This window comes from Myotis davidii, unplaced genomic scaffold, assembly GCF_000327345.1.
Source record: "Myotis davidii unplaced genomic scaffold, ASM32734v1 scaffold167, whole genome shotgun sequence".
Taxonomy (NCBI): domain Eukaryota; kingdom Metazoa; phylum Chordata; class Mammalia; order Chiroptera; family Vespertilionidae; genus Myotis; species Myotis davidii.
This window is the reverse complement of record NW_006300048.1, coordinates 738,067-750,588: the sequence shown is the minus strand read 5'-3', so window position 1 is coordinate 750,588 and position 12,522 is coordinate 738,067. Positions and strand designations below refer to the sequence as shown.

General features: G+C 48.0%; 1 protein-coding gene across 1 annotated transcript in view; it reads left to right on the top strand.

Annotated features, from left to right (window-relative positions):
• Positions 1-4,530, top strand: part of UNC5CL (unc-5 family C-terminal like) — a 12,380-nt gene extending 7,850 nt beyond the window's left edge. The window contains exons 8-11 of the mRNA XM_006776309.2: positions 207-274; positions 1,066-1,166; positions 1,311-1,424; positions 2,783-4,530. Of these exons, the coding sequence (XP_006776372.1) occupies positions 207-274; positions 1,066-1,166; positions 1,311-1,424; positions 2,783-2,996 (497 nt within the window). The 3' untranslated portion in view covers positions 2,997-4,530. The remainder of the gene's footprint in view (positions 1-206; positions 275-1,065; positions 1,167-1,310; positions 1,425-2,782) is intronic.
• Positions 4,531-12,522: the final 7,992 nt, after the last annotated feature.

Genomic DNA, 12,522 nt, shown 5'->3' with positions numbered 1-12,522 from the left:
CCCCACTGGGAACCCTGGAGCTCAGCCGCTCGGCATCTGGCCATGCTCCAGGCCTGCTCAAGGTGAGGAGCCACACCGACCTTTGCAGAGAGAAAGATGGACGGTCTTGCCCAGCTTCTTCGGATTTCCAAAGTCCCTTCAAATCTCCTGCTCCCTCATGCCGGGTCTTTTCCTTTCTCACCTGCCCTGTCCTCTCCCTTTTGTAGCCAATGAGAACGAGGACTGCTCGGCACTAACCAATGAGATCATCGTCACCATGCACACCTTCCAGGATGTGAGTGGGAGCTGAGGGCAGCGGGAGGGCAGGGCCTGGGAGGAGTGCTGGGCAAAGTGGGAGAGGGGTCTGGTGCCCAGTACGTATGGCCCTGATCAAGCAGGTAAGATGGCACCGGGCCTCCAAGTTGCCCTTCGTCCCTGACTCTCTCTTATCTGTTCATGGTTGAATCCAGTAGGAGAGTAAAAGAACCCAACCTTCTCTCAGCCCAGGGGCACTTGGGCATCAAAGAGAAGTGGTTTCTTTCTAGGCTGATGGTCTCCATCTGAGAGATGATGCTGAGCGTCTCCAGTGTGGAGAGTGGCCAGGAGGGGGGTCGTCAGTGGGTGGGATGGGAGCGACCTATCCCACTTCCCGTCACTCTTTGACGGGAAGAAATCAGAGTTGAGAGTCTTGGGGGAACCATGGTGGCTTCTTGGCGGAGAGCAGGCAGATACCCCTCAGGGGTATGAGTGGGGAAGGAACCCAGGAAAGGAGGGGTGGAGGGAAGGGGGCATGTATGGCTGAGTTCAGCGTCTCTACTTCTGGATGAACCTGCCCGGGACTTCCGGTGTCTAAGGATGCACCCTGCTTGGTCTTCAAGTCCCAGGTCCCCAAGAGCTCAGCAGGCAAACTTAAGGCTGAAGGTTCTGGGGTCAGGGAAGCAGCGGATGGGGGCCCTGGGTAGGGGAGGGTGGCATCTCCTGGTAACATGGCTCTGAGTGTCAGGCTGGAGGATGACATGAGAAATGGAGGAGGGTTCCCCAGCTTCTTGGTCCCTAAGTGTGTTTCTGGCCTCTCTGCTGGCGCAGGGCTTGGAGACCAAGTACATGGAAATCCTCAGGTTTCAGGCATCGGAGGAGGAGTCCTGGGCAGCGCCACCCCCTGTCTCCCAGCCGCCTCCATGCAATAGGTGAGGTGCTTGGGTTGTTGCCTGGGGGATGTTCGGGATTCACCCCAGCGCCTCTAGGCGAGTACGGCATGTGGGGTGTGTAGAACCAGACTGGGTCTCTGGTCCTCCCCTCTGAGAATACCCATTCCCCCCGCCCGGCCTCAGGCTGCCCCCTGAGCTCTTTGAGCAGCTGCAGATGTTGTTGGAGCCGAACAGCATCACAGGCAACGACTGGCGGAGACTGGCCTCCCACCTGGGGCTCTGCGGCATGAAGATCCGGTAAGAGGGGCAAGATCAGACCATGGGAGAGGGGGGTTTCAGACCACAGAGAAGGGAGAGAATGGCTACTTCCACCCTATCGCCATAAAAGGGGCAGCTCTTTCTACTTGTCAGTAACCAGAATGATGCTTGGCTCCAAGTAGGTCCCCAATAAATACAAAAAAATGAGTCAACTAACATGTAAGTTACATATCGAGTGCTGGACATACTGTGCCCCGAGGGATAGAAGGGCAGACTACAAGAGAACGCGTGTAAAGCATGTACTGAGCGCCTGGCACGTGTTAATGGATGTTAGCAATGATGGAGGCAGTGCTGGCATGGTCCCTGTCCAGAGACCAGTGGGAGAACAAGTTTGAGTTAAGCCCCAGGACCCAGACTCTGAGAGCAGTGCTCAGGGAGGACTTCATTCGCTCAGGAGATGGGACTGGAGCTGGGCCCAGCTGAAGACAGGGTGGATTTTTAAATCACCCAGTTATTAAACATTTATCCAGGACCTACTATGTCCTGGAAAACTACGCTCAGCTTTGGGACACAAGATGGTCCCAGCCCCCAGGAGCTCACAGTCTAATAAGGGATACAAAGAGCTTGACAAAATAGAGGCAAGTGTTCCTTGTGCCTTACTGCATGGATCCTACATCGCAGAGCAGGTTGAAAACAGATAGAGGTTCCAAATAGCTAAAGCAAGAATCATAACGACTGGTGAAAGTTTTGATCAGAAGTCTGAACTGTGGGGTGCAGAATGGTCTCCTTGCCCACAGCTTCAGGGAGGTGGGAAGGGGGACCCGCCATTCTGTCTGGGGGGAGCAGCAAGGGGTGGGGGTGGGCTGTGTGCACAGTGGCAAATGGATAGCCTAAAGAAGGAAGGCTCAGGATGGGAGCAGGAAGGAAAGTTCCAGAAAAAACAACCCCAAACAAACCACAGAACAAAACAGGGTGAGGCCAAGTGGTGGATGAACCAGAAAGTCAGGGATGTGGGCTTGGTTAATAGGCAGAAGAGACTCTGGAAGGTTTCTGAGCAGGAAGCACTGTTTCCCAAGTGGTGGGCAGGATGCTGTGGCCTGGAGAGAGGAAGGAAGAGGGGAGAAGTGGGGAAGGGGAGGGGGGTGCAGAGAGGACAGTAGTCCCTTTAGAGGTCCTCTCATCCAAACCCTGGGTGTCAGAAGAGAAAACAGGCTTCAAGAGGAGTGACTTTTGAGCCAGGGCAAGCTCAGATTTCAAAGTCCTGGTCCCTCCCTCCCCTCACCTTGAGTCTCCTAGGAAGGCAGGCAGGAGCCTGATGAGCAGCAGAGCTGGGGGAGGGTGTGGCTCTTACTGAGTGCCCCTCCCTCCTCTGCCCTCCTCCCCACGTCTGTGGCCAGGTTCCTGTCCTGCCAGCGCAGCCCTGCTGCGGCCATCCTGGAGCTGTTTGAGGAGCAGAACGGCAGCCTGCAGGAGCTGCACTACCTCATGACCCTCATGGAGCGGCTGGACTGCGCCTCCGTCATCCAGAACTACCTGGGCAGCCCCGCCCAGGTCCGCGTGGGCACCTGGGAGAACCAGGACCTGGAGCTGGAGCTGGACGTGAAGCTCTGAGTGCCTCCTGGGGCGGGGCAAGGTGGACACGGTCCGCAGTGCGGTTTGACTGGACACCCTGGAAGAACATAGGTTCCTGGCAGTGCCCACCGACCTCATCAGAACCCTCAGACCATGTCTCAGGCCACTCTGAGGCTGGACTGCCCTTGCCAGCCTCCCAGGGTCTGGACCACCTTGAGACTGGCTTTGTTCTGCCTGCAGATCCCCTCCTGGGCGGCAGGGGGCACAGGAGCCCAGGAGATGGACCCGCATGGTAGGCCTCTGAGAAGCTATTTCATAGACCAGCGGACTGTTAGGTTGCAGCCTGACACCCCTTGGGGACTGGTCAGTCCACAGTATTCACTGAGCACTTGGTGGTACCCAGCATTGGACTGGGCATCATGCGGAATCCTGGAATATATGGGGGAATTTGGAGCCTTGACAAGCACACAGTTCTCGTGTGGGAGTCAAGGTGTACTCATATGAGCTGAGGGCAAACTCTAAAACAACGGGTAAGGGTAGGCAAATAGAGGTCTATAGTTGTGAGTACGGGAAACTGAGTTTATTCTTGTATTATTATTTATTAATTATAGTATTATTTTCCATACGAACAACTGTAAACCGACTTTTACCCACCCTGCATCTCCTACAGTTGTGGATGTGAGTGTGGTGTGAACTGTATGCTTCAGGAGTATAGGAAAGAGGGAGCTGAGTATGGCCTGGTGCAGGGAGGATGTTGGAGAGAGACTTGAATATGCAGAGTGGTTCGGAGATGCTTAGGTAGGGGTAGGGGTAGGGGGTGACTGGAGAGGAGGAGCCAGGTGAGAGTGTGGCGTGCTGAGGCATTAAGCAGCCTGGCCTCAGGTGCGGGAGGTGAGGGTCCATAGAGGTTCAAGGCCAGATCTACAGGTGGGCAGTGCTACCTGGCTGTCTATGTGTCTCCTTATACAAACCTTATCTCTCTCCCTCTGCCATTATGTCTGTTATAAAACATCAAAGCTGAAAAAAACTTCAAGATTATCATTCTTGCCCATCCTTTTTATCTCTTTATTTCAAACTGTGTGAGCATTAAATGACTTCATTTTGCGGTCACTATCCATCCCTGAATCTAGCTCTCTGTTACTCTGTGTATTAACATCTTTTTGTCTCTACTTCATTGCTGTGCCTGCCTTTGTACGTTTCTTTCTCTGAAACCCTCAGTCATTCCCCTCAGGCAAGTGTCTCTAAACCAGTGTTATATATCAAAGGCTATTGAAAGACACTGGGCTATGCTAGGAATGGATGGGTGGGGATTTTACCTCATGAATCAAGATCCGGTTTAGGGTCAGGAAGTAGAGGACAAGGATTAAAGAACAACCCACCAGTCAAACAAATGTTTATTCAGTACCTACTATGTGTTAAGCACTATATAAGAAGAGATTAATAGCTGGGTTCCCAAAAGAGAACAAAGGGTTTGACTCTGGCAATGCTTTTGTTTGCAAACAGGTGTTAATTTTTTTAAGGGCAGGCGAACAATCTCTCTGGCAACATTGAACAATTTGCTTCTGTATTTAATTAAAAACCTTAGGCCTTTTTCTATGATGAACACTGTTGTATAATAAAATATGAAAATTGCCTTTCTTTGTTACTAACTGTATTTAGCTCAGATTGATCCATTTGGTTGTGGGAATGCATGGTTTTATTCGGTAAAATTATACCAACGGGGGCCGGTTGGTGGAAGCATTTTGTAGTCGGTGCTTCTAGTATGAAAGTTGTCTGGGTCCAGCATGGTAGGTCAGGCCCTTTCCTTTTGTGTTAGAAGCAAGTGGGGGCACTTCCACCATCTCCCTCTTCCCTCAGCCCCAACCATCCTCTCCCACCCTCCTCATTAGGCCTCCCACCCCACCGGAGCCACTACTCCAGGTCAGTGCCTCAGCCTCCTTCCCTGGTACCTGGCTCAGGATCCCTCTGATAAGAACATCTTTCTCCTCTGGAATCCCCGCACAGTTCCCCCCTTCCCCCCATCATCTCTCCCTTTATTTTGTGTCCTTCCCTACCCTGGAACAAATCATTTTAAGAGTTTCAAGTCTTCTGGAAATGTGAACAGAGGCCAGGAGGGTTTCTGATGGGGTTAGTGCCTTCTGGCTCCTCCCTGCCTCATAGTGAGAATGGACTCAGGGGAGGCTTGGACATCTTGGGGTAGGCGGCAGGCTGCCTGATCCCTGTAGCGTGGGTCCTGCCTTTCCCCACTCAAACCCAGTTGGCATGTATTTGCTGGTGCCTAAAGCTGAGACGCCTGGGAGTGCATGGAGACAGCGCTCAGCCCTGGCTGGAGCCCTAGTTAGAAAAGCTCTCATCTCTCTGGCCTCAGTCTATTTACCCTTAGGATGGAGCAACTACGTCCCAGGCTCTCCAAGTGTCTTCTTTTGATTCCATAGATGATGACCCAGGGGACATACCCTTGGGGATTTTCTTTGTGTATTGTCTTTATTATTTATTTATTTTTTAATCCTCACCTGAAGATATTTTTCCATTGATTTTTTAGAGAGAGTGGAAGAGAGAGGGAAAGACAAAGAGAAATATCGATGTGAGAGAAACACAACGATTGGTTGCCTCCTGCACACGCCCTGACCAGAGCTCAGGCCGGGGAGGAGTCTGCAACTGAGGTGCATGCCCTTGACAGGAATTGAACCTGGGTCCCTTAGGTCTGCAGGCCGATGCTCTATCCACTGAGCCAAACTGGTGAGGGCTGTGTACTGGCTTTAAATAGAACATTGGTCACTGCCTGTGACCTTACCGCCAGCCCTTTCCTGGTAAGTCATCTGCCTGGTCCCTAAAAACACTAAATTTGTGACTTCTGCTTTTATGCATGATGTGGAAGCCATGCCTAAACATCTGCCAGTTAGGTTCAGAGCTGGGAGGGGAATGAGCACGAGAGCTCAGGCCTCTATCTGCAGGGACAGACTCAGGGATGGGGAATATTCGGCCCACCCAAGGCCCATGAAATCATTTGGTCTGACCCTGCCCAGGCATTAGGGGTGAGTTAATTAAATGTTTGACCAAATATAGCAGGCTAACTTGTAAGTAGATAATTTTGTATGGCCCGTGAGTGATGTTATAAATATCCAAATGGCCCTGGGCAGAAAAAAGGTTCCCCACCCCAGGAGGCTCCTGTGCTCAGCGGAAACATGTCCTCAGCACCCTGTCTGCCTGCTGAGTGACATGCATCCAGTGTCCAGATCCGTGTTGTCCAACAGAAATAAAATAAAAGCCACGTATTTAATTCTATATTTTCTAGTGTCACATCAAAAAGTGTAAAGAGAAACGGGTAAAGTCAGTTTTGTTTTTTACAAATCATTCATGTTTATTTTTGGTGAAGTCAGTTTTAATAATATATTTTATTTAATCTAACATATCCAGAGTATTATAATTCCTACATGTAATCAATATAAAATTATTAGTGGCATATTATGATTTTTTTCATAAAGTATTTGGAATTTATGAGTATTTTACAATTACAGCACATCTCCATTTGTATTGAAAATGTGCTAAATTTATGTTGGAAATATTTGATCTGTATTTAGCTTTCATAAAACTTATAGCAGAAAAAGTACATTTACATACAAAAGTTAAGCTAAAAATGTTTCAAAAATACAATTTGGTATACATTTAAAGATTTCAACCAGTTGAAATAAAATAAAAGTGCTGTTCTTCAATTGTCCTAGCTACATTGCAAGTGCTCAGCAGCTCTATGGCTAGTGGGTACTGTAATGGACAGCACAGGTGTAGATTATGGATCCCGCTGGGCATAACTTATAGTGTGCTTGACCATTCATCCATCCATCCATCCAATATTTGCTGACTACCCGCCCTGCACAAAGTGTTGGTGATAAGATTCAATGAAGAAAAGCACCCCTGTTCTGTAGCAGCTCCTGGGATGGTGGCAATCAGAGAGAAGGGCACTTTTCCTCCATCCCTCTCCACACCTGACTCAGGGAGGACATGGATGAGGCCCAGGCAAACCCTCTCTGCTGCAGGAATGGCTCACACCACAGTGGGATGGAGAGGCTAAGGATTGGGTCAGGTGTTCCTGGTTCACCCAGCACATCAGGTGGGTTCTTGGTGGCTGACAACACAATTCACTCTTACTGGCTGAGGCAGCCAGGAGACTTTACTCTGAAGGATGAATATTAATTTGGAAGGCGGAGAAATAAAATTGAGGTAAAGTTTCCAGCAACGATGCCCTAAACTGTGCTGGACAACTAGCCCAAGGGGAAGAAACTAGTGTTACTATGGCTGCCACTTCCAAGTTGGGAACCAGACCTCACTGCCACCTCTGAAAGCTAAGGTCTCTGCTGCCATCCATGTCAGCAAACATGGGAACTCCAAGCACTGTACTGCCTGCTTCTTCACCCTGTCCATTTCTGAATCGATCTCAAGCATGGACTTCAGATTGTCAGCGCCCTGATTGCATGCCAAAGTCTAGCTGCAAAGGAGTCTGGAAATTTGAATTCTGATTTTAATATTGGGGAGGTAGGATTCATTACATGCAAATATTCCCAAATATGGAAAAATATTCAAAAGTTGATGGACAGCCATGACTATGACAGAGTTCCACTACAGCCAGGGTGTAGTTAATGCTGCGGCCCCAGGCAGCAGTCTCTTCACAAAAAGAGCCATGACATCAGCAGGTGTTAGTGTTATTCCATGACCTTCAGAATCATCTCAATAAAGCATGACAGCACACATCCCTCAGAACATCCCTCTGATCCCTGTACAATCCAGCAGGATCAGTGCAGCAAAAGCTCACCAACAGCGGTGAACTGATTTGCTCTCTGCCTTCTCCAGCCCGGCATGCCTTCCTGTACTGCAGAGGCTGAAAACCCACATTCCCAGGCTCCTGGGGATCTAGATTTGTTTAGGTTCTGCTGATCTGGATTCATGGAAGACCTTGATTTGACATTACATAGTGTGGGGAGTTGAACAAGGCGTGAGATTGGTGCTTGCTTTGAGGAGCTGAAGTCCAGGAGCCAGCAGCTGTGGCAGCACCTTCCATAGCTGGCAGCTTCCTCGGTGCCCTGGTTCTGTGGTGTGGTTTGGGGAAGTTTTGCTTAGAGTCTGTCCCTTCAGCCCCTCCAATTATTCATGAACTATCTAGATTCTGTAAGATAGTGTTTTGTGCTTGAACTAGCTAGAGGGGGGTTCTATAATGTACAATGAAGACCCCTATCCAATGTGCTCAGGATTCTTGGATTCTTTCTTTGGAAAGACTGTCCCTTATTCTGTGATTATATTCTTCTTTCTTTGTTGGTGTCAAAGGGTCTATTATCTTATAAACATATAATGATAGAGATGACAGTTTTATTAAAATGTTTTATGGGATAAAATAAAAAGTTAATAATCCTGTGTTGACTTTCTCCTTCCCAAATTAAAAACCAAAACCAATGATTGGTCTTTGAAATATAAAAACCTGGGAATACTCTTTTATGAGACCTGCTTTCCTTACTCATCCTTGATAAAGCCTTACACAAGTGTGTTTATTCATCTACTCAGCATCTATTTGAATACCTATTATGTGCTTAGAATCATGTTGTCCCCTCATTTATTTTCTTATCTTTAAATAATCGTTCTCACGCTGTCTTAATTCTAGCCTATGCTAGTTTCTTGTTGGTGGAGATGTTATGGCTCTTGGCCAACAAAAAGCTAGCATCAATACTAGCTGGTTAGTGTCAGAAAGACATTAGCCCAAGGACAGGAATATGCTTTATATTAGCTAGCAGCCTTCAGGTGGGAATAGATTTGTTTTTCAAACCAACTAGGAAAGATGCAGTGAGAAGATTAAGAATAATATTTAGGAAATGCTGAAGTGGGTGAAGACGGGATTTTAGAAAACTTCTTTAGAGGGGTAGAGTAGGGATGGGATTGGGAAGGACCTAACATCTGATCTGAGGAGGAGCTGGCTGCCCATTCCCGGCGAATCCCAGAAAAACATGAGAAGCATGTGTGACAGAGAGGGGGACCCAGTGGCATCAGTCATCTCGGAGATCTATCAGGAAAACCTTCACATCTTGTTTATCCCATTGTTTACCTACCCATGGCTTCCCCAAAGTTGGGCTTCTTGAGTTGGGGCTGCAGAGTCCACCCATGGCCAGGTGGCAGAAGTTGGCAACTTTCAGTGCACATGGTCTGAGCCCTTGGGAAGCCCCCATTTCTGGAAACTCTCCTTCTTTGCGTGTCTGTGCTGTTCTGTTTGAATGGGCTTCTGTATTCCCATGGGAGCACAGCAGGTGACTCTCTTCAGCCTTTGTCTCTTTCTCTCAATTAACTCTTTTTAGTTTATTTGATTTCATCAAAGCAGAATGTTACTCCATTCCCTTGAGGTCCAGTCTTGGAAGCCTGGTAATATGGGACAAAATAAGGACTCTGAAGTTCCACAGACTTGAACTTCACTTTTCATGAAGATCTGGGCAAGTGACTTAATGTGTGTGAGGTTCCATCTCCCTGTCTGGGTGATGGGGAGAATAACACCCTCCTTGACAGACTGTTGTGAGGGTAAGTGAGACCATGAATGTAAAACACTCAGCCTGCTGCCTGCAGTTAGTCTGGTTCAATAGTATTTGAAGTCTTACTCTTTCTAACATCATGCAGTGATCCCTGGCTTGGACATGTATTGATTTTGGCTGTAGAACATCCCATCCCTCTCTTCAATATCACCCCAATTTCCTTTCAGGAATCATCAGAGGGCTGGGACATGATCCATGTCATTGTCACTCCAGACACTGAATCCTGGGACAGTAGATTGAGGACTTGCTATGATATTTATAATTCATAATTTAAAATATGACCCTGCAATATGATGGAATTAGGAAATGAGGCCGTTGAGGAATTAGGCGATGAGGGTGGAACTTTCATAAATGGGAGTAGGGCCATTCTGAGAAGAGACATCACGGGTCTTAGCTTCCCTGATGGAAGCTAATTCCAGCAGGGCATAATAAAACGCAAAAAGTTCATCAAAAGGTTGATGGGCCTCTCTATTCAGCAGGGCTGAGTCATATTGTTGTCTGCTGGAATCGCTGAAAGCATTTCCCCAAACCTAAAGATTAGCATATACTGTTGCCTGCTACTGGAACATCTGAAGGCAGTTCCCCCAAACTGACAATGCCTACTGTATACCAAATCTTACCTTTGATATGTATATCTGCTTTGCTTTAGGGCAATTTGTGCTAATAAAGAGCTAGGGCTCCAGAGATTCAAGAACTTGGTTACTATAGCTAAAGTCTCCTCTGGCTCCCCCAGGTACTCCAAATTTATATTTCTAGTCTCTTTATTAATTTACATGCAGCCGGTTCTCCAGATTCTTGAACCCTTCTAGCTGCTGAGAATGACCTGGCCCTTCCCCCCTCTCTGCTCTGCTCTCTGCATGTGAGGATGTAAGAAGATGCTCATATGAAACCTGGAAGAGAGCTCTCACCTGACACCAGATTGCTTGCACCTTGATCTTGGGCTTCCCAGAGAACTGCAAGAATTTAATGCTTGTTGTTTAAGCCTCCCAGTCTATGGTATCCTATTACTGCAGCCTGAGCTGACTGACACAGGATGTATGGAATGATTGTGGCTCTTCAGAGCCATGGAGGTGTGCCTACCTGGGTATTCCTCTCTCTGTTGCCCAGGTTGCCAGGGCCCCTCCCCTCCCAGAAATGTCCCCTTTGGCTTATATTGCTGGAATTGGTTTCTCTTGGAACCAAGATCCCATATAACACCCCTTAACCTTATACATAAGCTATGAAATAGCCTAGACTCTATTAGTTCTCTGTCACTGTATAACAAATTACCCACAAATTTAGTGGCTTAAAACGATAATCATCACTTATTAGCTCTCACAATTTTTATGGGTCAAGGTACTTTTGGTTCAGGGTCTCTCTTGAGGGTGCCTCACGGGAAGGTTTGGCTGGGGCTGGAGGATCCACAGGGGCCCATTCCCATGGCTGGGAGATTGGGGCTGGTTGTTGGGGTCTCCGTTCCTCGGCACATGGGGCTCTTGTAAAACTTCTTGAGAACCTTTACAGTATGTTGGCTACGTTGTTGACTCCAGCTGGTCTGATGAGGTGGTCGTGGGTGAAGACGACCGTGACCTCTGGGGCTTGGAACTGTTCTGTGCCAGGCAAGTCAACAACATTCTTCCTCTGAAGGTGTTTCTAAGCAGAGGAGGCTTATTTTAATCTTGGCCAATCGAACTGTTTTGTTCTCCAGCTGCTTACAGCAGGATCCTCTTAGCAAATCTTGGAGCAATGCTGGTTAGCCTTTTTCAGAAGGCTTTGAAAGTTTGCAGTACTCCCGGGCAATCATTTCTCAGTGAACCCTCAGGACAACCATATGGGGCAAGCAGGGCTGGATGTAGGGACCCCACTTCACAAATGAGACAAGCCTATGACTCACAGGTGTTGGTTAGTCATAGAGGTTAAGGACATAGTGTCAGAAAAGAGATAGGCTGGAGTTTCAAACCTGAGTCTGCCTATGACCTTGAGTGAATTGCTTAATATATCTGTCTGCCTCCATTTCTGTGTCTGTGAAATGGGGCTAACAATAGTGCCCCAATAATGGTGTCAGCCTTCAGGGTTGTCAGGGTTAAATGAGACAGCGTATATAAGACACTTAACGTAGTGTCTGGCACTTAACATGCATTCAGCAAACGTGAGGTGGTGTCATGAATATTAGCTCAGACCGGGCCAGATTATGTGTTTTGGTAATTTTCAACAATGGGTTGGTTTGTTCTCGTTGGTGAACATACCCTTTGATGCGTAAAAATAAGAAAGACAACCAACTCCCCTCCTCCTCGTCTCACCCACCTCCTCATCGCTCCTCCTTCCTCCTCAGTTGTCTTTTACAGTCTCCTAATATTTGAAGAATGTGGGGTTGTAAAAATTTATAGGGTTCCTGTGTAGCATCCAATTTACTGCAGGCCTTCAGGAAACTGTGTTCAATAAGTACTTGTTAACTCAATCAAAAATCAAGTCATCCGTGTGGATAAATGATTAGCTGCCCAGCTGGCTGAGCAGCCCACATGCAGGCTCCTGCCAAGCTCCTCCAGGCAGGTTACCTGTGGAAACCTGCTCATCTGAAGCCCAGAACTTGGACAGCGCCACCCGCGGCCTTTCCAAGGGACAGATTCATCACAGGCTGTGCAGGTCCCCTCAGACCAAAAATAATTCCTTCACATGTGACAACACTTCTCAGTTTAATAGGCCATGCCACAGCCATTATTTTCCTGGATTCTCCGCTACAGAGAACTGAGGGCTGAGAGGGAGGTTTAGTCATTTTTTTTCCCCCCAAATGAAGGCCCTGGTCCGAAATCCAAGCCTCTCTGTTCTGAACCCTGGACAATGATGCCCCTTGAAAGGTCTGCCCAAATCCTCACCCCCCTTAGAGCTAAGTCCTGCATCTCCATTAGATGCCTGTTAATAAGCCATGCAAAGCACACACATCTTATCTGATGGGGATCCAGCTCTACATCAATGGCTGACATTGTCAGCTGAGGTAGCTATTACCTAGGACGATCATCCGTCTTCTT